Below are 27,922 nucleotides of genomic sequence, written 5' to 3' on the forward strand. Positions count from 1 at the left end.
AAGAAGACACAGGAGAAGCAGATCTGGAGGAGATCCCGCTCTTTGTCCTCCAGCAGTTTCCTCACGGAGCTGCAAAGGGACAGAGGGGCCGGTCGGATGCTGGCACAGTTGGACTTGGCTCCGCTCGAGGGGAGGGATGGGCCAGTACCTCAGGGCGGTGATGGTGCCCAAGCATTTATGCCGCATCAACAGGCTCAGCTGGTCCCCAGGCTCCTGTTCCAGCAGTGCCTGCAGAGAATAATGCAGGTGGCACCTCGTCCTTATGGTTAGACTCGGTGATCCTGAGGTCTCTTCCAACTGAAATGGATCTGTGGTGGCTGCTGGCACCCATTGCCACTAGCCCCTGGCCCTGCTCAATCCATCATTTTGGGTGGAAAAGCCCCTCAGGATCAGAATCCAACTATAACCCACTCCCGGTACTAAAATGTCCCCAAGAAGCTCGTCTGTTCACCCACCAGGGCTGGCGACTCCAGCACTGCCCTGGGCAGCCTGTTCCAACACCCCACAGCCCTTTGGGGAAGAAATTACCCCAAATTTCCAACCTCAACCTCCTTCTCCAGCCCCTTCCCCAGCTCTGTTCCCTCCTCTGAACTCGCTTCAGCTCCTCAGGGTTTTCTTGGCGTGAGGTGATCCTAACACCCCTGGGGCAACCATTTGAGCCCTGAGGTGATTCTTGTGCCATTTTGAGCCCTGAGGTGATTTTGTGCCCCTGGGGCCACCATTTTGTGTTTTGAGGTGATTTTATGCCCCGTGGCCACCATTTTGAGCCCTAAGATGATCTTTGTGCCACCATTTTGAGCCCTGAGGGGATCTTGATGCCCCTTGGGCAGATTCTTTGTGTTTTGAGGCAATTTTATGCTCCTGGCACTGCTGTTTTTTGTGCTGAGGTGATTTTGTGTGCCTGGGGCCACTTTTTTGGAGTCCTGAGGTGATTCTGGTGTCATTTTGAGCTCTGAGGTGATTTTGGTGCCATTTGGATCCCTCAGGTAATTATGGTGCCATGTTGAGGCCTGAGGTGATTCTGGTGCCCCTGGGGATGCCATTTTGTGTTTGTTTTGAAGTTATTTTAGTGCCATATTGTGCTTTGAGGTACCAGTACTAGGGGGGCCTGAGTCCCTTCCCTTAACACACCAGGTGTCCCTTCACTCTGACGTTTTCCAGCAGCTCATAGGAGCAGCAGAAGGTCTCCAGGCCCTTTGGCGTGGTGTTGTTGTTGCTGCAGTTGCACAGCTCACAGACATTGTCAAGGAACCTCAGCTTCTCCTTCACACTGTTTGCTGGGCTCTCAATGAACTTCATAATGAAGTCCAAGTTGGGTCTCCGGAACTCGTACACCGGTAACCAGCTGGTGTCTGGTAATGGACAGCAGGGAGGGCTGTGGAGAAGCCGTGTCCTGCTGGCCCCGCAGCCTCTGGGCAGGAGCTGTGTCCCCTCTGTCCCCTCTGTCCTCTCACTCATGCGGCAGCAGCTGGAACCTGGTCACCTCGTCAGGCTGACGTCGAGGTCTGATGGCCTGGGGAACATTCACCTCCTCCCATGCCACCCAGGGGTGGCAGGGGGGGTCTCTGCTCCATCTCGTGGGGAAACTTTGGTGTAAAGGAAAAGCTTCAGCAAAAAGGAAAGTCTTCGGAGATTTGAGATGCTCTTGGGAGCTCCTCACAAGGGAAAGATGTGAGATGGTCTTAGGAGATCCTCGCCACAAAGAGACGTGAATTGACCTCAGGAGCTTCTCGCCACGAAAATATGTGAAATGAGCTTGGGAGCTCCTCACATGAATCTGCCACTGGCAGCTTGAGTTGGGTTGCAGTTGGACTCGATCCAAAGGTCTCGTCCAACCCAAACAAGTCTGTGACTCTAAAAAGATGTGGGCTGCGCTTGGGACTCGCACTGGTCCCGTCGCCGTCCTGCTACAAAGTGCAGCTGGGCCCAGTGCCATGGTGACCACAGGCGGTGTCACCAGTGAGGTGTCAAAGGGCCCCACTGTCACCCCACAGGGGACCGCTGGGGATCTCCAGCCAAGTGGAGAATGGAGCAAGTGACACATGGGGGTCCAGGAGAGTTGGAGGCTTCAAACTGCTCTGGGCTAAAAGGAAAGAATCGAAGAACTGTAGAGTCGTGGAATGAAAGAATCATAGAACCTTGGAGTCATGGAATCTTGGAATTGAAGAATCAGGGAATCAAAGAATCGTAATATCCCAGAATCAAAGAATCATGGAATAAAGGAATCATAGAACCTTACAGTTGTAGAATCTTAGAATCGAAGAACCAGGGAATCAAGGAATCATAATATCCCAGAATCAAAGAATCATAGAATCACATAATCATAGAATCAGGGAATAGCAGAATCATGGAATTACAGAATCACAGAATTGTAGAATTATAGAATCATGGAATCACAGAAGCAAAAAAAAAATAAAAATCACAGAGTCACAGAATGAATATAATTGTAGAATCAAAAAATCAAATAATTAAAAAATAAAAAAAATAAAAATAAAAAATAAAAAATAAAAGAATCGTAGAATAAAAACATCAAAGAATAAAAAATATCAATCACAGAATAACAAAATCCTAGAAACACAGAATCATAGAAACACAGAATTATAGAATCAAAGACTCAAAGAATCAAAGAATTATGGAATTGCAGAACCATAGAATCATGTAATCACAGAATCAGAGAACTGTAGAATCACAGAATCAAAGAGTCACAGAATAATCAAATTGATCAAGAATCACAGAACCATGAAAACTTGTGCCCCTCGTCTGCTCTCATACCCCCCACTTCATTCCTCTCCTTGTGGCCCCCCCATAGCCCTCCCAGTCTCCTTGTGTCCCCCCTTGTGTCCCCCAGTCCCTTTGTGACCCCCACTCTTATAAGCCCCTCCTTGTGCCCCCCAAACCCATGTGCCCCACCAGTCTCCTTGTGCCCCCTGTTATAGACGATCACGATAAATAGCACGCACTCGTCAGAATAAATTGCTTAGAAGTTATTGCAGCAAGAGGCAAGCGGGCAACACAGCGCTGGGCAGCCGGGGAGTCTGCGCTCCACCACAGCACGCCTTTCCAGTAGCAGCAAGCTTGGTTAAATGTGGTAAAGGATTACATACTCATGGTTATTCCAGGAATGCCTATACATATTCATAACTTCTTCCTCAAAAAGGCCATTCTTATTAAAATGAGTTCCAAGGAATTATATCTATAGTCGTCACCTTTGGCTCTTTCCTGTTGCACCTGCACAGTGTCTCCGGGTGGTCACGGGCAGGGGTCTTTTGGATGAAGGCTGCAGTCTATCTTGTCGTGCACTTCTCATCTTTGGCCTAGCACGCTGGATTTGGCCAAGGCTCCAATGGCTTGAGCTGGTTTTCCTCCCGCTTTGTGCTGAAGACCCCCATTATCTCATTCACACACGGATGCAACTGGGCCCTTATCTCTGTCAGTCTCTTACTGAATGTTCTGCAGGATACACTAAATTAGGCTTTTACACATATCTGTGGAACAAGTTTTTTACAAAGACTACATACAGGTTGCATTGTTTAATGGCAGCATGTACTAATATCATGTTATATGCTCAGGTTTCACAGTCACTGATAACATATCCGTTTAGACCAGTTTGATTAACAAATATATCCTTAAGTCTATTACACCCCCGACTCTTGTGCTCCCCCCTCTTGTGCCCCCGGGGTCTCCTTGCTCCCCTCACTTCATTCCCTCCCTTGTGCCCCCCTCTTTAGCCACCCAGTCGCCGTGTTTGTCCCCTATCTTGTGTTCCCCCTTCCGTCCCTCAGGTCCCCTTGCTCCCCCCCACTTCGTTCCCCCCCCCCCCATTTCCCCCACTGACCCCCCCCTCCTCACAGAGTCTCCCCCGAGCAGCCTCGTGACCCCCCAGAGCCGCCTCCCCTCAACAGCAACTTCAACAACAGCTGCAGGGTGCAAAGGGGCCCGAGGGGCCAGGGGGGCCGAGCCCGACAGGCAGATGCAGCTGGTGACCAGCCTGTGACCCCGCTCGCAGGAGGGTTTGCACGAAGGACCCGCCCTGGGAGGGGAGCGGCCTCAGAAGGGGGTCCGGGCCTGCAGGGGATGGCGGCCTTGCTCGAGGACCCGGCCTTGCACGAGGAGCTGGAGTAAAGCAAAGACCTGGACTTGCACGAGGACCCAGACTTGCACGTGGACCTGGCCTTGCACGAGGATCCAGCCTGAGGCAAAGACCCGGCCTTGCACGAGGACGCAGCCTCGCACAAGGGCTCCTCCGTGCCCCCCAAGCTGGACATGGGCCCCTTGTGAACCCCCACCCCATGTCAGCATGAGGATCCTCGTGCCCCCATCAAAAGCACTGGACTTGGCAGGGGTGGGGGTTCCTCGTGCCCCCCACCCTGGACATGTGGGGGTGGGGGGGGATATGGCCTCATTTTGAGGGGGGACCCCACCAAAAGCCATCGGGAGGGCCCCTGTGTCCTTGGCAGCACCGAGCCGGGGCGAGGAAGGGGGGGTGGGGCTGAACCCCCCAAAACTGAGGGGACCCCCCCCAGCTGACACTTTTGTTGCCAAAATCTCCCACATTCCCCCCAAAAAGAGACACATTTTCCTTGTACTATAGATGTAAATGGACCAGCCCTGCCCACCCAGGGAAACTGAGGCATGAGGGGGCCCCGTCCCTTGTTCCTTTGCCCTCCCCCCCAAAAAAAAAAACACCCCCAAACATGGAGAGGGGGCAAAGGGACAAGGACACCCCCCTTTGCCCCCCCCAGGGCTTGGGGACCACCCTGAGATCGGGGGAACTCTCCCCAAGTTTTGGGGATCCCCCCAGAGTCTGCAGACCCCTGTTCAATTTGGGAACCACCCCGTATTTAGGGATGCCCCCAGGGCTTCAGGATCCCCCCCTGGAATCTGGAGTTTTGGGGACCCCTCCTGGGCTCTGCAACCCTCTCCCCCAAATTTGGGGACCCCCGCAGGGTTTGAGGGGACCCCCCCAGGGCTTTGGGATCTTCTCTTGGGATCTGGGGAACCCCTCAAGTTTTGGGGATACCTCCCTCAGACTTCGGGGGGCCCCTCCAGTATTTACACTTCCCCCCATATATTGGGGACCCCCTCAAGCTCCCGGTCAAGGGAGGACACAGGGTCCAGCCCCCCCCAGGTTTTGGGGTGTCCCTCCCTTATCCTACAACCCACCGGCCACTTGGGGATCCCCACATTTGGGTGGGAGGGGAATTTTCCCCCTTCCCCCCTGGATCTTGGGGTCTTTCCCCCCCGCCAAATTCTGCCAAACCAAATTTGGGTCGAGTGCATCAAACCAACAAAACTGGAGGAACCACAGGGGACAATGAGGCCACCAAGGGCCACCATGGGCCACCAGAGGGAGAGCCTCCATGCCTGGAAAGCTCCATCAGGCCCCAGCATGGCAGGGAGGGCATTTGGAGCTCTCACGCACTGCCTGACCCCCAGCCAAGGCCCAGCCACCGCCTCACCCAATGCCCCAGCCCAGCTGCCAACATGGCTCCCTTGACACCGCCCTGCTCAGCATGTCAGGTCTTTCTGACCCACTGATGAGGCTTTCGAGGAACAGGGAGTCTGCTGAGGAACTCTCCCCCCCACCATTTTATTTATTTTTTAGGGCAGCTACTTTGGCTCAGACGACCTGAAGGTTTTGGTGCTGCGGTTCTTACAGCGGTGAGTGCCAGGGGGGTCTCACCCCCACTCTTTTCACCCCTCCCCCCTCAACTTCATCCCCTCCCCCTTTTCTGTGTCCCCCCCCCCCAGGTGTTACTCCATTTACGACTCCAGCGGCCGGCAGGGGCTGCTGGACACGTATCACGATGGTGCCTGCTGCTCCCTCAGCATCCCCTTCACCCTCAGGCCCCCTCCAGGTGCACTGGGGAGGCTGTGGAGGGGGTGGGAAACGGGACCCCCCCCCCAACACAGCCCTGACAGCGTGTGCCCCCCCCTCCAGGAACAGCCTGAAAGAGTATTTCAAGGACCGCAGGAACGTGAAGAAGCTGATGGATCCCAGTGAGTGTCAACCCAAAACTGGGGGGGACACATTAATTGGGGGGCACATTAATGAAGGAGGGTGTATTAATGGAGGGGCAGGCTAATGGGGTGGCATGTTAATGGGGGAGCACATTTAGTGGGGGCACGTTAATAAGGAGGTATGTTAATGGAGGGGGCTATGTTGATGGGGGGTATGTTAATGGAGGGGGCTATGTTGATGGGGGGTATGCTAATGATGGGGCTTGTTAATGGGTGGGCTCGTTAATGCGGGGGACTCATTGGGGGGCTATGTTAATGCAGGGGGCTCATTAATGGGGGACTCGTTAATGGGGTGACATGTTAATGAAGGGGGCACGTTAATGGGGGGGCACGTTAATGGGGGGCAGGTTAATGTAGGGGGTCATTAATGGGGTAATCGTTAATGGGGGACTTGTTAATGGGAGGGCACGTTAATGGGGGACATGTTAATGAGGGGATATGTTAATGGGGGGATATGTTAATGGCAGGCCGCCTTCTCCATGCAGTCCGGCATGAACCTCGAGTGGTCCCAGAAGTCAGTCCTGGGGGAACAGGGGGACCCCCAAATCCATCCCCCCTTTTCCCAAATTGGGACCCCCCAAACTCACCTTCTTACCCTCCCAGGTGCCTGCTGGACAACGACGGGCAGGTCTTCACACAGCTCAAGGTGGGTTGGGGGGGGTCCCATCATTTTGGGGGACATGGGGACACCAGTGGGGGTGGGGACATGGGGACACTGGTGGGGACATGGGGACACTGGTGGGGACATGGGGGCACCAGGGGGGTTGGGGACATGGGTGGGGACATGGGGACACTGGGCTGAGCCGCCCCCCCACTTCTCTTGCAGATGGAAGGCAAGATCCCAGAGGTGGCGTTTCTCAAGTCAGCGGCGCCTGCTCCTTCTCCTTCCCCCGGCGTTTTATTCCCCAGCGTTTTGTAAATAAATCGAGATATCAATAAAGTGATGCGTTTCAGCTTGGGGTGCGTTTCAGTTTGGGGTGCGCTGCGCCTTGAAGGGGGGGGGTAAGGGCAGCTTGGCTTCACGCCCGACATAAAGATGGCGGCCGGAAGTACGGCGGTTGTCCCGGAAGAGACGGCGGCCATGGCGGCGCCGCGGGTCCGTGCGGCGGCGGCAGCGCTGGACGCGGCGGTTCCGCGGGACGTCGTTCTGTTTCGCCACGACCGCGACCGCTTCTTCCGCCTGGCCGGGCTGTTCTGCGCCGGGCAGGGGCTGTTCTGGACCTACCTGGCTCATTTCGCCTTCACGGCGCTCCGCCCCGCCGCCGGTCCCGGGCCCGCCGACCCGCTGCGGCCCCGCGATCACAAATGGCGCTTGGGGTTCAGCGCTTCCTGCCTCACCCTCGGTACCGGCGCTGTGGGGAGCGGGGGCCGCGCCGCGCTGACCCCTCGCTCTATTCTCCCCCGTTCCCGTTCCCCCCGCAGGGTCCGTGGTCGTGGCGGCCGGGTGTTTGTTCCCGCTGCGCTCCGTTCGCCGGGTGACGCTGCTCCGCGGCGGCGCGGCCGTGACCATCAGCACCCACGGGCCGCTGGGGCTGGGCCGCGGCGCCACGTTCACCGTCCCGCTCCGCCACGTCTCCTGCCACGCTCACCGCTCCGAGGCCGCGGCCGCCGTCCCCATCAAGGTGCGGGGGCGCCCGTTCTTCTTCCTGCTGGACAAGCGCGGGGGGCAGCTCTGCCACCCCCGGCTCTTCGACATCACCGTGGGCGCTTATCGCAACCTCTAGGGCGGTTTAATTGCAGGAGGGACCGGGATTGCTCGTTGTTCACCCCTTATCACCCCCAAATAAACCCTGAGCCGCTCACGCGTCCGTCTGTCCCGTGGGGAGAACATGGGGAGGCCCACTGCAATTGCACCTTGTTGGGGCCACCATGGAGCTGCAGATGGTGCTGATGGGTTTGGGGGTCCTGTGGCCCCTTCCCCAGCCTCATTAGTAGCCCCACCTGATGAAGGTGCAGGGATGCAGGCATCCGGGTCCTCTGCTCAATCTTGACCAACAAGTCTCAGCACCCCAAAAAACCTTAGACACAGAGATAGGAAACAGCGAGATTTATTGGGGCAACCACATCTTGACGTCATGGGACGGACGCGGTGATGAACCCACGGTGCCATTGGCAGACTGGATTTATTGACCAGTGGATCCGCTACAGCGGTCAGTGGGATCTCAGCGAGGGATGCTGATGATCTGGTGATGCTGGCGATCAGAGCGGCAGCAGCAGCAAGTACTCGGCCCTTGGCCACCGCCGCGTGCCTGATCACCAGCAGCTTCTGCGTGTAGCGGCAGCCACAGCCCAGCCTGTGGTGCTGCAGGAAGCTGGTCTGGAAGCGCCAGCCCTGGCAGCGCCACCCGGCCTGCCGCCCCACCATCACGAAGCTGAAGCACGGCAACCGGTACCTGGGGAACACGTCCAGCATGTTCCCGGTGGGGTCTGTGCAGTAGGTGTGCGGTCACAGTGTCATCATTGTGCGGGCTCCCTGTGGAACTGACCATCAGCTGCGGCATCTTGCGCGCGGCCCTGGTGGGCGGTGCAGCGGGTGCAATTGGGGGGTGGTGCGGCAGGGGTGCCGGTGCCGGAGCGCGTGGCCAAGCTCTTGCCAAAGAAGTCGAGCTCGGCATACATGCGGTGCAGGGACAGTGCGGGACCCTCGGGCTGTGCGTCGGTGTTGGTGCCATCGTGGTGGACGCCGAGTTGCGCCTTCATCTTCAGCAGCCACTCTACCGCCACCTACAAGGCGAATGGTGGTGGGACTGGGGGGCACGCAGCCAAAGGGGGTTTCCCCCCAACAGCCCAATTGGGGATCCCCAAACAGCCAAACTGGGGTCCCCCCGGCGTGGCGGCGCTCACCAGGATGGTGCATCTTGTGCCCGTCAGCCTTGACCTGCGCATTGGACACTGAGCAGCCGTCCAGCATGGCCTGCAGGTTGGCCCAGTAGGCAGGGAAGTGCGGGTAGGGCACGCGCCCAACTGCCTGCGGAGAGATGGACAGACAGATGGACAAATTGTGGGGATTGCTGTTAGGTCTTTAAGGGTTAGGTCTTTAAGTGTTCTCTTTAAGGGTTAGCTCTTTAAGGGTTAGCTAATTAGTTCCCTGTATCAACAGGACCCAAAAAACAGCGCCGGGGGAGGTGGGGGAACTCCGGGCGGAACAGTTGTGTCGGGTCTCACTTCCGCTGGGAGCCGGATGTGAGTGAACTGCTGGCGGAAGTACTGAGGGAAGGAAGGCGCAACGGACCACTTCCGCCCGCAGTTGGGCCGGTAATGAGGACGCGGGAGGACCTAACCCTTAAAGAGCTAACCCTCAATGAACGAACTAACCCTTAAAGAGCTAACCCTCGGTGAACTAACCCTCGGTGAGATAATAACCCCCGTGGGGACACGTTGGGTGTTTGGCGCTCACCTTCCAGCCCAGCATGTGCAGCCCGGCACCGGCGCCGCAGTGCGAGCAGAGTGGGCGCACGGGGTCAGCCAGCGCCTTCTGCAGCGCCAGCAGGATGTGCTGGCACAGGCCGCTCACCGCCTCGCCGTGTGTCCTGCGTGGGGTGGAAAAAACGCCGAAATCCTGCGGGTTTGGGTGGGTTTCGCCAAAAAAAGGAGGGATGCGCACCAGAAGATACGGCCGAGCAGCATGGCGGCATAGTTACGCAGTGGCCAGTGGTCGTTGAGCAGGTTGATGGAGGCAGCCAGTGGCTCCAGCACGCAGTAAAGGACACTGGAGCTCAGGCTGCGCACGTAGGGGCCCAGGAACAGGAAGGGGTTGTGGAGGAGGCTGTGGGCCACATGGAGGACGTGGTGAAGCTGAGGGAGGTCATGGCTGATGGATTTGACCTGTGAGTGGGGGACCCAGGAGTTCGGGGGGACCTCATCACTTGACCTGCGCTCGCCCTGCTTGACCACATAGACAAAATACGGCAGGAAGGCAGCGATCTTGGCATTGCTCTGCAGGTCCTGCAGGGCCACCTGGGGATGGGGACACCCAGTGGAGGCGCTGGGAATTGTGGGGGGTTTGGGGGTGTCCATATTGCACCCACCTTCATGAGCTGCGCGTTGTCGCCCAGCATGGCGCAGGTGACGTGGTCGTAGTACTTGAGGAGGTTGTCGCTCAGCGTGGACACGGCACTGGGGACTGCAGGGATTGGGGGTGTCACCCCAAAATGGGGCATAAAATCAGAGATAATGTCAGGGGTTGCGTTGGTCAAATGGGCAAAACGGCGCCAAAATCACCTCAGGGCCAAAATGGTGGAAAATGGGCTCAAAATGGCAGGAAATGAGCTCAAAATGGTGGCGACAAATGTGCTCAAAATGGGGGTGCCAAGTTGGCTCAAAATGGCAGAAAATGGGATCAAAATGGTGCCAGAATCACCTCAGGGTCAAAATGCCACTAAAATCACCTTCAATGTTAAAATGTCACTAAAATCACCTCTGGGTCAAAATGTCACTAAAATATGGGGACAAGGGGGAACGATATGGGGATGATATGAGGACGATGGGGAACAATGGGGCAATAGGGACAGTGGGGGATGATGGGAGGACGATGGGGGACACCCCCTCAAAGCCACCGACCACTCCCTAGGATGACACCCATGTCCCCATCCTCACCAGTGTCCCCATGTCCCCACCAGTGTCCCCATGTCCCCAGCCCCACTGGTGTCCCCATGTCCCCACCAGTGTCCCCACATTCCCAACCCTACCGGTGTCCCCATGTCCCCACCAGTGTCCCCATGTCCCCACCGGTGTCCCCACCAATGTCCCCATGTCCCCAACCCTGCCAATCCGGGCCGCTCACCTCCACGTTGCTCCAGCGCAGCGCCTGGTTAAAATCCTCCACCGTGAGTCTCCGCCGCCGCGTGTGTTTCAGGAACTGGGAACTGTTCTGGGGGGCGACGGACACACAGAACCGGCTCCGTCAGCGGCGCTGTGAGCGGGCCCGAGCCCGCCCCGCCCCGCCCCGCCCCGCCGGCCGCACCTGCGTGGCCTCCCGCAGCCAGTAGCAAACGTCCTCGGCCAACAACGCCGCCACTTCGTCGCTGAGCTCCAGCCCGGTGCTTTCCGCCACCAGCCGCACGGATTCCCGCGGCAGCTGCACGGAGCGCCGCTCCTTCCGCTCCGCCATGGCTACCAGAGGCCCCGCCCGCTCCGCCCCCGGCCACGCCCACCCTCTCCCTCCCCGCCACGCCCACCTCGCCGCTCCGCCATGGCTACCAGAGGCCTCGCCCGCCCCGCCCCCGGCCACGCCCACACCCCCGCCACGCCCACCTCACCGCTCCTCCCGCTCCGCCGTGGCTGCCACAGGCCCCGCCCACTCCTCCTGGCCCCGCCCACCTCGGGTGTCAGTACAGCACCCTATCGAAACCGAGAAAGGAAGACGGAAAGGAAAACGGAAAGGAAGACATTGTTGTGGCAACACTCAGATTTTAATTACATTTTTGATTTGCGAGTCTAAGCACAGGCTGACTGAGCCTTGGGGTTCCCGCACCCCAGCTTTTGAGATCCAGCGCTCGGCCGAGCCCCTGCATGAGGACAAAAAACATCCCCATCCCTGCAGGAAACAGCTGAGAGCTCGCCTGCATCACGTTAGCACCCCAAACCCCCCAGGCTGCCCCATAGACACACTATAGATCCCTCCGCCAGGGAATTGGCCATGGACTTGGGGACAACTAAGCGAGGACGGAAGGAGCCGAAGGCGCAGGGCGCAGAGAGACGAAGGGGGACGGAAAGAACCGAAGGCGCAAGGCGGAGAGAACCGAAGGCGCAAGGCGGAGAGAACCGAAGGCGGTGAGGCCGGAAAGAACCGAAGGCGGTGAGGCCGGAAAGAACCGAAGGCGGTGAGGCCGGAAAGAACCGAAGCGGGGACGGAAGGACCCGAAGGCGCAGGGCGAAGAGAGACGAAGCGGGGACGGAAATAGCCGAAGAAGTTACGAGCGGAGGCGGCAACAACCGAGCGTTGCCGGGGCGAGCCGAAGAGGACGAGTGGAGAGCCGAGCACTTCCGAACGACGCCGAAGCGCGGGCGGGGACACCCGAGCACTTCCGAACGACGCCGAAGCGCGGGCGGGGACACCCGAGCGCTTCCGAACGGCGCCGAAGCGCGGGCGGGGACACCCGAGCGCTTCCGAACGGCGCCGAAGCCCAGGCGGGGACACCCGAGCGCTTCCGAACGGCGCCGAAGCCCAGGCGGGGACACCCGAGCGCTTCCGAACGGCGCCGAAGCCGCCGCGGAAACACCCGAAGCAGCGGAAAGCCGGGAAGATGGAGGCGCCGGGTCCGGATCCCCCATGCGGCCTCTGCGGAGCCGCCGCCGCCCCGTACACCTGCCCGCGCTGCAACTGCCGCCTCTGCTCCCTCCGCTGCTACCGCGCCCATGGTGGCTGCTCCGAAGCTTTTTACCGCGAGCAGGTGCTGCAAACCCTCCGTTCCGACCGGGGTCCCCCGCCGGCTCTCCCCGGCCTGGGGGCCGCCTTGAGGCGGCCGCGCCAGCTACGCGAGGCCGAGGCTTCAGCGGGGTGCGCAGGCCGCGGGCTGTGGGGATCGCTTAGCGCGGCGGAACGAGCTGCTTTCCAGCGGTTGATCCACACGGGGGAGGCGGCAAAATTGATTCCGGCGTGGAGACCGTGGTGGTGGCGCCGAAGTAAAGGTAAAAACGAGGATAAATATGAACATAAAGATGAGGATGAAGATGAGGATGAGCCGCAAATTGCTCCACCACCCGCCATCCCCTCATCCATCCCCACACTGAGCTCCTTCCCGGCACCTCCGCCATCCCCATTGCTGCGTTTCCAGCTGCCCAACGTCCTCTTTGGCTACGTCTTCGCCTTGAGCCTCCACGGAGGGGATGAGTCGCTGATGCCGGAGCTGCCGGGCGCCGCCATCGATGTGGCAGCCGCACTCAGGATGCGCCGGGCGTTCAGATCCACTGCCGAGGCCCTTCGAGCCGCCCGGGATGATGCGAAGGGCGCCGGGTACCCAACGGGTCCACTGGGAGATGCTGGGACCGTCCTGGCTGTGGCGGAGCTGCTGGAGGGGCCTGGGGACAATAGCGATAATTACACCCAAAATAATGCCGCTAATTACAACAACAATTACGTAATCGTGGCTCTGGCACACCTGGAGCAGTTGTTAAGCCGGGGACGACTTAATTTGGATGCTAACGAGCGCCAAACGTTCGTTAACGCGCAGAGGAAGTGCCGCTTCCTAATGAGCTGGAGCCAGGAGGCACCAATGGGGACGATGGTGGAGCTGGCGAGGGAGACGAGGGAGGTTGTTAATGAGCTAATTAGTGCTAATGAGGGGATGGGGCAGGGGGAGATCTTTAGTGCTAATGAAGGGAGGGGGAGGCGACTAATTGAGGAGCTTGATTGAGTTAATGAGGTCGTCAAGGAAACCATTTAATGAACATCCAGAGAAGCTGCCATTAAGGAACCAAACTAATTAACATCCAGAGAAGCAGCTCGTTCAGGAACCCGCTAATGAACATCCAGAAGATCAATATCCAGAGAAGAAGCTCATTAAGGAATCTGGCTAACAAACATCCAGAGAAAAGCTGCTTATTAAGGGCTGAGTTATGAGTAGGGGAGTCTAGTCATTAAGGACTCCGCCAAACTGGGGGTGGCTTGTTAAGGGCCAACATTTAATTAACGTAATAACGAATAAATGTAATTACTATAGAGTGGGAGCTGCTAATTGGTGAGGGGGCTAATTAACCTATTGACCCCCAGAGGGGACCCAGGCGTCTGGGGCATGGTCCAAGATGCCACGCTCACTGGCCACTGATGGGGTGAGTGGCTCTGCGTGTGTGGCTCTGCCTCCCTGCGGCTTCGCCCCCTCCTGCTGATTGGCTGAGCAGTTTTGCGTGTGGCTCTGCCTTCTCCCCGCGGCTCCGCCCCTTCCTGCTGATTGTCTGAGCCGTTCTGTGTGTGGGTCTGCCCCTGCTGCTGATTGGCTGAGTGCTTCCACGTGTGGCTCTGCCTCCCCGCGGCTCCGCCCCCTTCCCTGCGGCTCCGCCCCCTTGCATTAATTGTTTGAGCTGTTCCGTGTGAGGCTCTGCCCCCTCCACGAGGCTCCGCCCCCTCCTGGCTCTTAAAGCGACAGTGACCCCGAGATTGGGGGAGGCGCCAATAATTTATTTGATTATTTGGGGTGTACCAGTGACATTGGGGTGGGACACGGGGGTTGTCCAGGGGTTCGAGGAGATCCCAGGAGTTCGAGAAAAAGGGGACCCAGGAGTTTGGGAAAGGGACCTAGGAGTTTGGGAGGGACCCAGGAATTCAGGAAAGGAACCCAGGAGTTCGAGAAAAAGGGGACCCAGGAGTCTGGGAAAGGGACCTTGGAGTTTGGGAGGGTCCCAGAAGTTCAGGGATTATGGGGCAACTTCTAACAATATGAGGTGTGTTTAAATACAGTAAGGTATTACATATTCATAATAACCCCAGGAATGCCTATACATATTCATAACTTTTCCCTGCTTCTTATTAAAATGAGTCCCAGGTAGTTGTTTCCATAGTCTCCTCCTTGACCCCTCCCTGTTACATCTGTGCAGTGCCATGTGGTGGTCTTGAGGAAGGTCTTTGAGGGTCTGTGTATGAAGGCTCCTTCAGCTTCGTCACAGTGAACTCTTTCCCTTTGGCTCATTATGTTGAATTGACTGGAAACCAAGCTGCCAAGTTGATTGAAACCAGACTGGTTCCCCCCTTTTGCTGTAAATCTTCGTTATCTCGTCTTCTCAAGTTTACAGTTGGTGCCTCAAGTTTACATCTAGGTGCTGTAAAACTTATTATCTTGACATTTGATGAGGTTCTGTTTTTACTTAGCATAATTGGTTACATAAAGCTCTAAACTAGGCACCCTTAAAGTGTTAGTTAGTTCCCTCTATCACAAAGCTTGTGTGGTATGGAGGGCGATGACTGAAGTGTAAATACGGAGAGGCCTGGCAAATTGAATATATCACAGTGCCACAAACCCGCCACGGCAAGAGCTCTGTGGAAGCCATCAGCAGATGACTGGAAACATGCACTGTGCCCCACAGCACTGCCCGCGACACTGTCCTGGGCCTTGAAAAGCAAGTGCTGTGGTGACATGGGACACCATGGGGAGTAATTTAGGGTTCTGCTCACTGCAAAACAGCGTTTAGATTTCTTAAAGACAAGTGCAACTTCAAGAATTCAGTGGCAGGTTCACTCTATTATTTACTGCATGGGGGAAATATGGCAAGCTGAATGCTGCTGGCCTTCTCTCCAGGTGCCTGTACCAGTTCACGAAGCAAACTGTCAGGATTCTTGCCTCCCTGATAACTGTTTGCTCTGGAGTCTGTGTCCTGGAGCTCCGAGGACAAACTCTCAGGTGAGGCCATATCCGTCACGGTTCACACTGTCAGGATTCTTCTCTCCTTGATAACTGTTCACTCCAGACTCTGTATTTTCAAGCTTTGAAGACAAACTTTCAGGGAAGGCCTGTATCTGTTTGCAACAGCAAACTTTCAGGCATTCCCTTCCTGATAACCATTTGCTCTGGAGTCCATGTTTAAAGCTCCAGTGGCAAACTTCTCTGATTCCACGTGGACTTTGTTGTGTTCAGCTGTAGAAATTGTTTATTGTCCATAACCTTGCAGGTACTGTTTTGCCTGAACGCAAATTCCTTTCTTCTCAGCAATGTGCAATATAGGCCTTATCTTCTAAGTGTTCAGTGTAGTTTGTAGTTGCTTTTGGTAGATATGAGCAGAACTTGACAGCTTAAAATTTTAGCAGATACAGTTTACCAAGTAACATGAAGCAAAGAGTATATGAAAAATCATACAACCTTATATAAAGAATTGATTATATTTAGTGTGCCTCTACTTAAGATAAATGATTAATATTAAACTTAAATTGATCTCATCCACTGACCTGTGAGTAGTAAAACCATTGCCATACAGCTCACTTATTTAGCAGGGAGAACTCACAGTGGGCTCATCCACGCTGTCATATTTATAGAATGAAGTGATTGACTTGTAGTCAAATTGCATACAGTAGGAAAAGTGTGTCTGAGACTTGTGCACTCACAAGTTAACGGCATTCAGTTGCTCTTCTGCTTCCCTATTGGTCTCCTGGAAGGAGTTCTTGGCCTGGTTACGGCTCAGGCCCTGCCCTCCTCTGGAGCCTGGACCAAACTGCTGTGGGTTTGGCTGGGGGTGACTGGGGGATCGAGTGCATCTGCCACACATGGCAGCCCAGAGAGAAATGAGCCAGACAACGGGACTCCTTTCCACAACATCCTCATAGATGGATGCTCCTGGAGCAAGGGGCGTGGCACTGAGTAGGTTTGTGACATCCCCACCATGCACCAGCTGCTGGGAAAATGGAGCGGTGCAGCAGACTGTTAAAGACTATGCTCAGAGCAATGGGTGCTGGAACTTTTAGAAACTGGGATTGAAATTTGAAAGAGACAGGTGCCCAGGGCTGAGCTGGCCTGTGCCTCCCAAGGGGACATCCTGACCCTCCTTGCCCAGGCGCAGGGTCACAGTGGGGCCCTTTGTGACCTCACTTGGTGACACCCCTGCCCTGCACGTGCTCAGCGCAGCTGCAGGCCCAGCCCACACTGTCCGACAGGACGGTGACGAGACAGGGTGTGAGCACGGAGCTGGCGAGAGCCCCCGAGCGTAGCCCACGTCTTTCAGAGAATCGGAGAATCTTTTTGGTTGGAAGAGACGCTTAAGATCATCGAGTCCAACCACAACCTAGTTCAAGCTGCCCCCGGCAGACTGTCTGCTGCCCCTGGCAGACTTGGAGCAAGGAGCTCCTGAGCACAGCTCACGTCTTTTCCCAACGAGGAGCACACGAGCGCAGCCCTCACCTTTCATCGTTGCCTCTGGCAGAGCTGCAGCACTAAGGCATTTTGCCAAAGCATCCGCCTTCCCCATCCTTAGTCCTAGCCTTTGTCTGCAAAATGGCGGAGAGACCCCCTATCCGACCTAGGCTGGCCTGACAGAAGAGACCCCCCAGCCGCCCCAGGGTGGCCTGGCAGGAGGAGGTTGGGGCTCCCCAGGAGGTCAGATCTCCACTGGACCCCAACCAGGTTGATGTGGTCCAGCCACTGCAGATCGGTGAGTGAGGGGCCCTGATTGTCTGGCCAGGGTGGGGCCCAGCTATCGCTCTCTGCTCCACACCGGGATCACCTTTCCCCTCATGCTGGCAGGGGGTTCCCATGGGTGGTGATTACGCTGCCTGAAGTGCAGGGCTGCTCTGAGCTGGGAGCTGGCACCAGCACAGCTTCTGCGGGCAGAGGGGACCCAGCTCCTGCTCCAGGGCACTGGCAGCGAGAGGCAGCTGGGCGGGCAGGAGGCAGCCGTGCTGTGGAATGGGGACCTTTCCTGCCCGTCTGAAGCGAGTTCCTCACCCGCTGCACTGGGGGCTTTCCCCATCCTGCCTGGCTCCAGCATCTCAGCCCGTCTGCCGGGCTCCCTCCAGCTCTGACACGCGTGGGAAGACCGTGCCAGGGCAGCGGGCACTGGGATGGACATGGGGCAGAGCTCCTTCCTCTGCTCTGTCCTGCCTGCAAACCCTCTCTGCAGCCCTCCCTGCTCTCCTCCTTTATTAGATGCTGGCTGGTTACCTGTCTACCAATTCGAAAGGAGACACGTGGACTCCATCGTGTCCTTTGTCAGCAGCCCAGAAAAGGTAACCATGGTCATTTGGAAGGCGGCTGAGCCAGTGTGTGCTGACAGGGGCTCTGTTGCGGGGCTGCTGGAGGGTGCTGGCTGGGCAGAGCTGCTTCTCCCAGGGCGCTAACTGGCACTGCACCCCCATGCTGAAGTGCCGCTGGCCGTGTGTCCCCATCTCACACTCCCTATTTGTCTCTCTGTCCCCTGGCTGCCAGGAGGAGAGCCAGAAGATTCCATTTCTTCAGAACATTTGTGACCTGTGCTACAACAGCAAGCGCCACGGCCCTCCACAGGGCCTAGATCTCTTCTGCCAGAGATACGGTCTGGCAGAGAATATCAAAGTGAGGGGATACGTGGCGTCTCTGGGGAAGCGGGCAATGCCCGTGGCACCCTGTGAGGACAGCGTTGGGCAGGGCCAGGGGCTGGTGGCACTGGGTGCTGGCAGCTGCCAGGTCTCATCCCAGTTGTGCTCTGCAGGTGCTGCTGGAAGAGGAGCCCAGAAACAGACTGCGCACGGCGGTGCGGTGGAACGCCATGCTTGCCATTGCCGAATTGAGGTACCTGCCCATCCCTCCTGGGGACCCCTGCACAAGATCTCGAGGCACTGCTCCAAATACCAAAGTGTGACTGGCTCCTCTCTCTTTGCAGCGCAGTGGAGAGGGCGCTGGAGGGCAAGGAGACAAGCCTCCTCCAAGCTTGCTTCTCTAGTGTCTTCTTGCTTCCTTCAGAAGAGAAAATGCAGGATATGGGCCGTTACCTCTTCTTAAAAGTAAGTGCTTGGTGAACTACAGGACCCAACAGTCCCTCTGGCTGCTCCCTGTTCACCCCATGCTGATACATAACCAGAAAGACAAGGCAGGGTTGGTCTCAGCTCTGCTTTCACACCCTCATGCCTTCATCTGCTGACAGTTGACCTGGCCACATCCAGTGCCAATTGCTGCTCTGCCTGTAGCGGATTATTTGCCCCTGAGTCTCTCCCAGGCACAGCAAATCAGCACAGGAGTTGCCTCTTGGCACTGAGAGTTCATATCAGTCCCCCGTGTGTGAAACAGATGGCAGGAAACACGGCCAAAACTCGTTGTCTTCTTGCAGACCATGGAAGCCATGGACAACATGCTGCAGGCTTTGGTGCTCGGCTCTTCAGCCTCCAGAGTCAGCGAGCTGCTCCAGAATATCTTTCAGGTCTGGCGTGTGCAAAGAGTGGGCTTCACAAGGACTGTTCCTCACCCTGGGGGACAGGGTGTCCGCTCTGGAGTGGACAGTCCCACCTGGTGCTGTGCACAGAGAGTGCTGCTGGGAGGGTGCCCACCTCCCCGGGGAACCAGGGGCTGCCCACCAGGCTCTTCTGCAGCACAGTGGCTGCAGAGGGTGACATCTGCCTTCCTGCCTGGCCACAGGGCGGGCCCAGGGCATTTGTTCCAAGCCTGCCAGGGGCCCAAGGGCCAGAACCCCACTGCAGGCTTTGCTTGAGAACAGAGTCCAGCCCAGGAGTTGAGCAGTGCTACTTCTGCTGAAGTGGTGGCTGCTCCCAAGGCTCACCAGCAGCTTCTCTCTTCCCAGATGCTCTTGACCTTCACCACCTCTGAGAGAGAATATGTGCAGGAGAGGGCTTTGGGGAGGATTGAGAAGATGAGCTCTATGCTATTCAGACATCCCACACTGGCGGTAAGGAGCCAGGCACCCTCCAGCCAGGCCGTCTCCCCATCCCTGCACCCCAGAGCAGCCTGCAGCTGCCCCATGCGGGGCTGCTGCCCAGGCAGCTGCTTTGGGAGCTGTGGCTGGCACGGGCCTGCAAAGCCCTGACTGCCCACAGAGCTAGCCCTGGACACACACTTGGGTTCAGGGCTTTGGCACCAGTGTCCCAGCAGCAGCCCCAGTCCTCCTGGCCACCAGCAAGCCCTGGTTCACGGCAGGGCCAGCACCCTGTGCCCATGAGTCCAACCCTCCTCCCTCACTCCAGGGCCTCTGTTCTCATCCTCCTCGTGCAGTCACTGCAGCCCCTGCTGCCAGCTTTGCTGTGGGCTCTGCCACCAGCACTGTCGGGTGTCTCTGCAGGGCTGCTGGCACTGCCTGGCTAAGCAGCAGCATCAGGGCACTTGGTGTGATTTGGCTTCACTTCCTTCTTTTCTTTCCTTCCTCCCATAGACTTGTGCGAGATACCTCAGAACTTCTGAAAGGACAGACATCGTCCTTGTGTTCATCGAGGTGATGAGAGACACCAGCATCTTTGACAAGAAGCGGGCAACAGACTTGCTGGACATGGTCATGGAATTCCCTGACTTCTGTCTGACGGATGTAAGTGGCTTGTGGCTGGATTGCCCTACCAGGCTTCAGCCCTGTCAGGCCTTGTTCGTTCTTCCATCCCTCCCCCGCAACCCCTGGTGTCTCAGGAATCTGAAGCCACATGAAGGTGGCAGAGAGGGATGGGAAGGACAGCTGAGGAAGTGGCTGCACTCCAGTGGCAGCGCCATCCTCACCTGTGTCTCCTCCAGCTGCCAAAGATCATGAGATGCATCCACAAAAACCTGGACAGCATCAACACAGCACCAGCTCGGCAGAGCGTGGAGTCCCTGCTTCTCCTCATGGCTGACAGGAGACCTGGGAAGGTGCTCACAATGCTGCTGAGGATTGCTCCACCAGGAGACAGGTACTGGCCCCAAAAGCCATGAGGGCTTGTTCACTGTGGGGAGAGGGGCACAGAGCCAAGGAATCCTGCAGGACACCCCCGAGGAGCAGGACCCTCCATCCCACCACATTTGCCAGCGCTGGTGGTCAGCCAGGCCCGCAGCAGCCACAGCTGAGCAAGACAGCCCGGAGCCCCCCACTCTCTGCCAGCCCCACAGGAGCAGCAGCTCAGCCCTCTGCTGCTGCCCAGGGCATCCCAAGCGTCCTGCAGTGCTGAGCCTGGACACGCTGTGTGATATCACTCAGGATGTTCTGCTCCAAGACCTTCCCTGGCACCGCGACCAGACTGACAGGTCTGTAGTTCCCTGGATCCTCCTTCAAACTCTTCTTGTGGATGGGCGTCACATTAGCCAACTCCCGGTGAACTGGGACCTTCCCAGTTAACCATGATTACTGATAGATAGTGCAAAGTGGCTTAGTAATCACCTTGGCCAGCTCCCTCAGCACCCTTGGGTGTATCCCATCTGGCCCCATAGACTTGTGGGTGTGCAAGTGGTGTAGCAGGTCGCTAACCATTTCCCCTTGGATTATTGTGGCTTCATTCTGCACCCTGAGCCTGTCTCCTGTCTCAGGGTGCTGGGTACCTGGAGCACCACCACTCTGACTCTTAAAGACTGAGGCAAAGAAGGCATTTAGTACTTCAGCCTTTCCCTCGTCTTCTGTCGCCGTGTTTCCGCCCATACCCCTCAGAGGATGGAGATTCCCCTTAGCCCTCCTTTTGTTGCTCATATATTTATAGAAACATTTCTTGTTACCTTTCACAGTGGTGCCCAGGCTCAGCTCTAGTTGGTCTTTGGCCTTTCTAATTTTCTCCCTGCCTAACTTTGCGGCATTCTTGTATTCCTCTTGAGCAGCCTGCCCCTCCTTGCAAAGTTCATACATTCTCCCTTTATTCCCAAGTTCCAGACGCAGCTCTCTATTCAGCCAGGCTGGAACTTCTTCCCTGCCGTCTCATCTTTAGACAGACGGGGACAGCCTGCTCCTGCACCTCTAAGATTTCCTTCTTGAAGAGAGACCAGTTTTCCTGGGCTGCTTTGTCTTTCAGGACTGCTTCCCAAGGGACTCTGCCAACCAGCCTCCTGAACAGGTCAAAGTCTGCCCTTGGGAAGTGCAAGGTGGAAGTTCTGCTGAGCATCCTACTAACTTCTCCAAGAACAGAAAACTCCATCATTTCATGGTCACTATGCCCAAGGCGACCTCCCCATTGCCCACGAGTCCTTCTGTATTTCTTCTGATGATATCAATGCAGGTCTTGGTCATGTAAGAGCTCACCTGTTGCTGGTGGCAGCTTTGCTGTTGGGGACACCACTTTCCAGCAGCCCATGAACCAACCCCACTGGTGCCCAGTGCCATGAGCTCTGCAAGTGGGAACCCTCTGTGCACAGGGACCCCCTGTCCCCAGGGCGGCCATGCCAGCACCCCCAGCCACCTCCAGCCCCAGGAACCCAGAGCAAGCGGAAACCACAACTTGGCCAATACCAGAAAAAGACAAAGAGCACAGGTCTGAAGAAACATGAATAAATATCTTTACAGAAAAACATAGAAAAGTAAACCTATTTACAGAAAGAAAGGCGAACTACAACAAATGAAATACAATCAACATATTACTTGATACATACAATATAAATATACACTACACTATCAATAAATACACACTACAAATCAATACATTATGTAAATACACATAACAAACTACTAACTCCCTCTTCTGTCTCTCCCACCCCACCAAACCCATCATCAACATATAATCTACCCATTCACTTCCACTTCCTCTAACATGTCACTATCCACTTCCATTTCTTCCTCCGCATCCTCATCCACTTCCATGTCTTCATCCATCTGCACTTGTTCCACCTCCAGGTCGTCTTCAATGTTTTCATCCACCTGCATCTCCTCTACCTGCTCATTCCCCATGCAGCAACTCCAGCCCCCAGCACAGTGTGGTGTAACCTAAGGCAAAAGCCAAGCAGAAAAGTGCATTGGTCCTGCCCTGGGCAGCTCAGCAGAGCTGTGGGATGGGAGTCTCAGCACCCCTGTCCCCTTTTGCTGCCCAGGGAGAGCTGTGGGGTGATGGGTCCCCTGGGCACTTCGCCAGCAAGAGCTGCCTGGAGTTTGGGCAGCTCCTGGGCCACCAGCACCCACGGGCCAGCACCTACATCCAGAGTATCCCGTGCTTTGTGCGCTTCAGCATCTTGTGGAGAAGCTCTGTGAGAGTGGAGAGGGCAGGGGTGAGCAGCCATGTCCCTGTCCCTCAGAGCGTCACAAGCACAGACTCCGGCCCCACGCCTCCCTTGGTACCCAGAAGCTCCTTACCTTGCGCAGGTGTTTTTTTGGCTCTGCGCTGCTCCACAGGCAGGGCAGGGCTGCCTTGGCTCCAGCCTGGAAAGGGGCAGAGAAGGCACGGGCTCAGGCTCCGGGCAGCACCGGCTGCTCCCACTGAACATCCCTCTGACACGAGCCCGGGGTGCCCTGGATTCCCACGGGGACGTGTCCCCCCAGGGAGGGATGCTCAATTTCAGCAGGGGATGAGCAGCCCAGAAGGGCTTCTCCCAGCCCATGGCCTTGCAGGGGTAGGTGGAGCGGACGAGCTGAGCTCCTGGTCCCCAAGCTCCCCAGAGTGGGGTCCCCACCCCACGCCATCCCCGCAGTGCCTGCTCCAGCCTGCCCAGGCAGTGGAGGTGCCCAAAGCTGTGGAGCGGGACTGTACCTCCAGCAACACAAGTCTCCTCTTCCTCTGGAGCTTCACAACAAAAGACGGGTGAGCCGAAAAAAGAGACTGAGGCATTGGGTGTAGGTGATTGGTTGGGTTATGCGGTTGAGGCACTGGGAACGGGAGAGAAGGGCTGGACTGGGACCAGGGTAAGTGGGAAGAAAGCAAGAGGAGCAGACAAGGGCAGTGCTGAGAGCTGGAGAGGGTCGCTGTGTTGTGGTTGTTGCTGGGCACCAGTGCTGCAGGTGGAACATGGGCTGTGACATCACACCTGGGTTGCATGGGCACTCTGCTGTCCGCTGCGCAGCAGGGATGGGGATGACCCCCTCTCAATGCTGGTTATGGATGTACTAACCTGCCTTTTCACCAATTTCATCATCCCAAACAGTTATGCTTCCATGCTGCCTTGAGTGGTTCTTCCCAACCATCCCGTCATGCCCGGCAGCCATCCTCACCCGTCAGAAATGTTGTTCTCCAATTGGTTCCTACAGTAGCTGAAGTTTATCTCACTGTTCATGGACATCCCTTTGCAGGCTCTGATCTCGCTCTGCCTCTGTACAGCACAGCCACTCTTCCATGTGGGCATGAATGGCAGCGCAAGGCGGAACCTGGGTAGAATCCAGGAAGACTCTAAAGCCCTGGGGGTGCCAGTGAATTAAAGTGGTGCCCAAGTCATCTTCTCCTCCCTTCTACCATTGTTATGGTTTAAGGCAAGGCAGCAATAAACCGTGGCAGATGTTCTCTGTTATCCCCTTTACCTCCTGCCACCCCTTCCTTTAGATCGGAAAGATGATAAGAAAGATAAGGGGAAAGGAAGAGAGACTTAGCCTTCAAGTTGGAGAGTTTTAAAGGGTTTTACTAATGCTACTAATAAATAGAGAATATATACAAAATATACAAAACCAATGTCAAGTGCTCGATGTGGAGTTGGCATCACTCAGTAGCAGAGCTGGGTGTGCGGGGCTGGCAGCTCCAGCAGCTGCAGCTCAGGCACCTGGAAGTCACAGGCAGGACTCCACAGTAAACTGGAACCGTTGCAGGATGCAGGGCCTGAGGCCTGTAGATCACAGGCAGACAGACATTGTTCTCTCCAGATGCCGGCCATGGGCGAAGAGAGCGTGATCCTCATGATCACCCTCTTATATAGGGGGTATGACAATTATGGGGTGGAATACTTCCATTGGTCAGTTCTAGTAACCTGTTCCATCCACCCCTCCCCAAACACGCCCCTCTCACAACGGAATGTAGGAAAACTTACCAGTCTTTCTTGGCTACCATAGTAATAAATCTAAACATGACCTTCTTCAGCATTCTGTTGGTCTCTTACCAGCACCGAGTACAGCATCCTAGGAAAAATATGCAGGCTAAAACTCAGAAAAGTACAGACACTGAGAAGAACTGAGCTGAAAGAAAAATCACTAAGAGAGAACCGGTCTGGTTTTTAACAAAACCAGGACACTCATGTTCAACTTGCCGTCGATCAGAACCCTGCGCTTTCCATCTGCAGAGCTGCTCTCCAGCATCTTGTCCCCCAGTCCGTCTGTACAGCCAGGATTGCCATGGTGTAAATCTGGCACTTGGTCTTGTTGAACTTCATGTGGTTGGTGATTGCCCAGTTCTCCAGTTTGTCCAGACCCCTCTGCAGGGCCTCTCTGCCCTCCAGAGTGTGAACAGCTCACCCCAATTTTTTGTCATCAGCAAACTTACTAAGAAATCCCGCAAATCCTGTGTCCAAGTCATTTATTAAGACATTGAAGAGCACTGGCCCTAAGATGGAACCCTGCGGAACCCGCTAGTGACTGGTCGCCAGCTCAATATGTCCCCATTTACTAGAATGCTTTGAGCCCAGCCCGTCAGTCAGTTGCTCACCCACTGTAGTGAGTGTTTGCCCAGCTGCGTGCTGGACATCTTGTCCAGGAGGATCTTGTGAGAGACACTAACAAAGCTTTACTCTAATCCAAAAAGATCACATTGATTTGCTTCCCTTGGTCACCTTGGTGGGTAACCTTGTCATACAATGAAATAAAGTTAGTCAGGCAAGAGTTTCCCCTCATGAACCTGTGCTGGCTGGGACCAATGACTGTGTTGTCATTCAGATGTTTTTCATCTGAATGAGTTACCCAGAGTTAGCCCCGTGGCTGTGTCTTTCTGGCAAGGAGTCTTGCAGGAGAGGAACGGAGGTTACACAAGAAGGCCTCCAGGCGGGTTTGAGTGTCTTCAGAGAAGGAGACTCCACAGCCTCTCTGGGCAGCCTGTTCCAGGCTCTGGCACCATCACTGTGAAGAATTTCCTTCTTATATTTAAGTGGAACTGTTGGAGCGTTAAAGGACTCAGCAAACAATTCGATTCAATGTGAATCACGCTAAAGCCATTTATTACAGAAACAAGCCTCCTTATATATGCAACTATATTCTAATCACGCGTCCACGCTCCAAGCATGGATTCGCTAAATGAGTATCATGGGCTGTCCGTGCTCTGGAGTCTCACTGATGATACGTCCGATGATTCACGCCACGCCAGGACCCCGCTGATTGAGGAACGCCCCTCTTTCTCACAGCAGATTCTGTTCTCAGCTTCTCGAAGAGGCCTTGAGATTCCTTTGAGCCTGACTAATTCAGCAACAAATCTTTATCTATCAAAACCCCTCCACACTTCCCCCTTTCTGTTCTTGAATTAGTCAGGCCCCTTTAACCGCACGGTGAATCATTTTTGAAATATACTGCAACATAGAACACGTGATTAACAACATAATTACATTTACATATAATGCAGTTAAACCTTGCTTAATAAGATCAAACAACTACCTGCCTATTCTTAAAACCTTAATTCTACTATGACAACCTTATTAACACAATATTTAAATAGATTCAAAATAACCAGAGAAGTTAATACAATATATTCTCTTAAATTCCTAAAAGATTTATAACTGCGCAGTTTATAGGGTAACATACTTAATACCATCAGTTTATACTAATAATTGAATTAATATCTTAAAAGTTACCTTAACCTATTTAAAAGATCAATAGCTTAACCTTAATATCCCTTCTAAAACTTTATCAGTTGCTAAACTTAGATTACTATGGTAGAAATATCTCATAATTTTACCTTATCTATGCATTGACTATCTAATCATAATACCACCCTTTTGGATCTCCTGCTGATTGTTCAAATTGCCATTCTCCACAGAAGGCACACCACCTGCTTGCTAATAGGCTTCTAGACCACCAGGTCTGTGAGCATCTGTAACACTGAATTGGGGTCCATGGTTTACATCTGAAACAGTCCTCACAACTTATCTCCCTCCTGTCCATCTGCATCCACTGAATCTTTGTTGAATCTACTTCAGTTCTCGGCCTGTAATGACACAAACATAACCTTTTCCCCAGGTTATCAATTGATGTGGCCTTTTTAATTGACTAGTGATTTGACCATAACTAATGTAGGTTCCTTCTGATTTAGCATGGTTTTGGGTCATACTTGCAAAGTATTTCATCACATACAATGCTTTTGATAATTGGTTTTGTGGTGTTTCCCCTACTTCCTCCTCTTTTTTAAAAAACAAACAAACAAACAAACAAAAAAGTTCAGAACCAGGTATGTGCGTTGGATCTTGACTACGTACTCAAAATCACAAATCAAATTTAGAGGTTCCTCCTTAGAAAGCTCTAAGTAATTTAATGCTGTGCCAAGTTCTGCTAATTGGGTTGAACCTTCAATAATTTTTACAGAATGATGCCAATTGTTATCTTCACACCAAACCACTACAGCTTTATGAGACTTCCCAGAACCATCAACAAAAACTTTGCAAGTATGTAGGATCAGACCAAATACAAGTATGGCCTATGACCTGATGTTAAAGACTTGCAGGTTCTGCAGCAATTTACATTTATGCATGCCAAAAGCTGTGCTGCTAAGAAAACCAGCTAGTGCAATTTATAAAGACATAGATTACAAATGAAAAAAAAAAAATCAGAATTAAATTTCACAAATGGTACATATATGACAAAAGGATCATGGCCTATTAAGACTTAAATTCATTCCCTGCATTTTCTTGATCAGAGTGACAATTGGTATATAACAGACGGTGTATCAGTTTGCTAGCAATCTCATCGTACTGTCCCACAATAGCCACAGGTTGTTTCTATGTTGTAGATATAGACAAATCTGCAAGTCCAATTGAATGCAGTCAACCTGTAAGGTTGTCATAAATTTATTCCTCAAAGTTTCCAACTCCATTTTGGCTGTCATATTTATTGGATATTGTTTTCCCTTACCGGATCAAAGTCCTGTTTCAGATCTACCAGTGTAGTATTTGCTTTATCGAAACATTGGCTGTTAATACTAGTGGAAATACAGCATTTGAAATTTCCTTGGAGATTTCTCACTTGCAGCAAGCAGATCTGCGCCATCCCAGCAGCTTCTTGTAGGCCATGCAACTAAACAGAATTCTCAGAAAACGTTATTTGAGCTTACAATTTACTTAAGAAATCTTAACCTAAGAGAGGTATAGGACTTTCTGGCAACCATAAGAATTCATGTATTAAAACTTTGTTCCAAATTTGGCATTCCATTGGTCTCAAAAAATGACCTTTCTTTTGTTCTCTCCCATGACCTCAACAACTAGCATGGTGAATTTACTAAGAAGTCTCTTACAACTAATTACCACAGAATAAGTCTATCAACAAATTTTTAGTTTAATTTTCCAGTTTCATTAGAACTATGGGTCTGCTAAGGATGCCTTTAAACTTCACCCTCGGACGGCTCCATTCAGTATTACAGCGCTGCAGTGGGGGGTAGAGAGAACTCCCCTTTCACTGCTTTAAAAGCGGGCAGCCAGGTTTTTCCATTTTTTTTTTCTTTCTCTTCTTACTGCAGTTC

General features: G+C 54.4%; 3 protein-coding genes and 1 pseudogene across 4 annotated transcripts; 3 read left to right on the forward strand and 1 right to left on the reverse strand.

Annotated features, from left to right (window-relative positions):
• The first annotated feature begins 4,297 nt into the window (after nucleotides 1-4,297).
• Nucleotides 4,298-6,940, forward strand: LOC308052460 (nuclear RNA export factor 1-like; annotated as a pseudogene). The gene is made up of 7 exons: nucleotides 4,298-4,342; nucleotides 5,606-5,661; nucleotides 5,752-5,858; nucleotides 5,942-6,077; nucleotides 6,489-6,535; nucleotides 6,625-6,667; nucleotides 6,848-6,940. The product of its transcript is annotated as a nuclear RNA export factor 1-like (transcript).
• A 149-nt stretch (nucleotides 6,941-7,089) lies between these two features.
• On the forward strand, nucleotides 7,090-7,815 carry LOC308052466 (transmembrane protein 223-like). The gene is made up of 2 exons (XM_080364543.1): nucleotides 7,090-7,364; nucleotides 7,444-7,815. Exons 1-2 carry the CDS (start codon nucleotides 7,103-7,105, stop codon nucleotides 7,743-7,745), a joined length of 564 nt encoding a protein of 187 aa, XP_080220669.1. The 5' UTR covers nucleotides 7,090-7,102; the 3' UTR covers nucleotides 7,746-7,815.
• Nucleotides 7,816-8,070: 255 nt separating this feature from the next.
• On the reverse strand, nucleotides 8,071-11,134 carry LOC308052461 (TAF6-like RNA polymerase II p300/CBP-associated factor-associated factor 65 kDa subunit 6L). The gene is made up of 6 exons (XM_080364540.1): nucleotides 10,985-11,134; nucleotides 10,783-10,891; nucleotides 10,050-10,144; nucleotides 9,626-9,906; nucleotides 9,419-9,551; nucleotides 8,071-8,989 (listed from the first exon to the last, which is right to left on the reverse strand). Exons 1-6 carry the CDS (start codon nucleotides 11,129-11,131, stop codon nucleotides 8,510-8,512), a joined length of 1,245 nt encoding a protein of 414 aa, XP_080220666.1. The 5' UTR covers nucleotides 11,132-11,134; the 3' UTR covers nucleotides 8,071-8,509.
• A 256-nt stretch (nucleotides 11,135-11,390) lies between these two features.
• LOC308052463 (zinc finger HIT domain-containing protein 2-like) lies at nucleotides 11,391-13,376 on the forward strand (the record flags this gene model as incomplete). The annotated part of the gene is made up of 2 exons (XM_080364541.1): nucleotides 11,391-11,767; nucleotides 11,841-13,376. Exon 2 carries the CDS (start codon nucleotides 12,267-12,269, stop codon nucleotides 13,374-13,376), a length of 1,110 nt encoding a protein of 369 aa, XP_080220667.1. The 5' UTR covers nucleotides 11,391-11,767; nucleotides 11,841-12,266.
• Between the last annotated feature and the right edge of the window lie 14,546 nt (nucleotides 13,377-27,922).

The sequence above is a fragment of the Nesoenas mayeri genome, assembly GCF_963082525.1.
Source record: "Nesoenas mayeri genome assembly, contig: SCAFFOLD_43, whole genome shotgun sequence".
NCBI classification, from domain to species: domain Eukaryota; kingdom Metazoa; phylum Chordata; class Aves; order Columbiformes; family Columbidae; genus Nesoenas; species Nesoenas mayeri.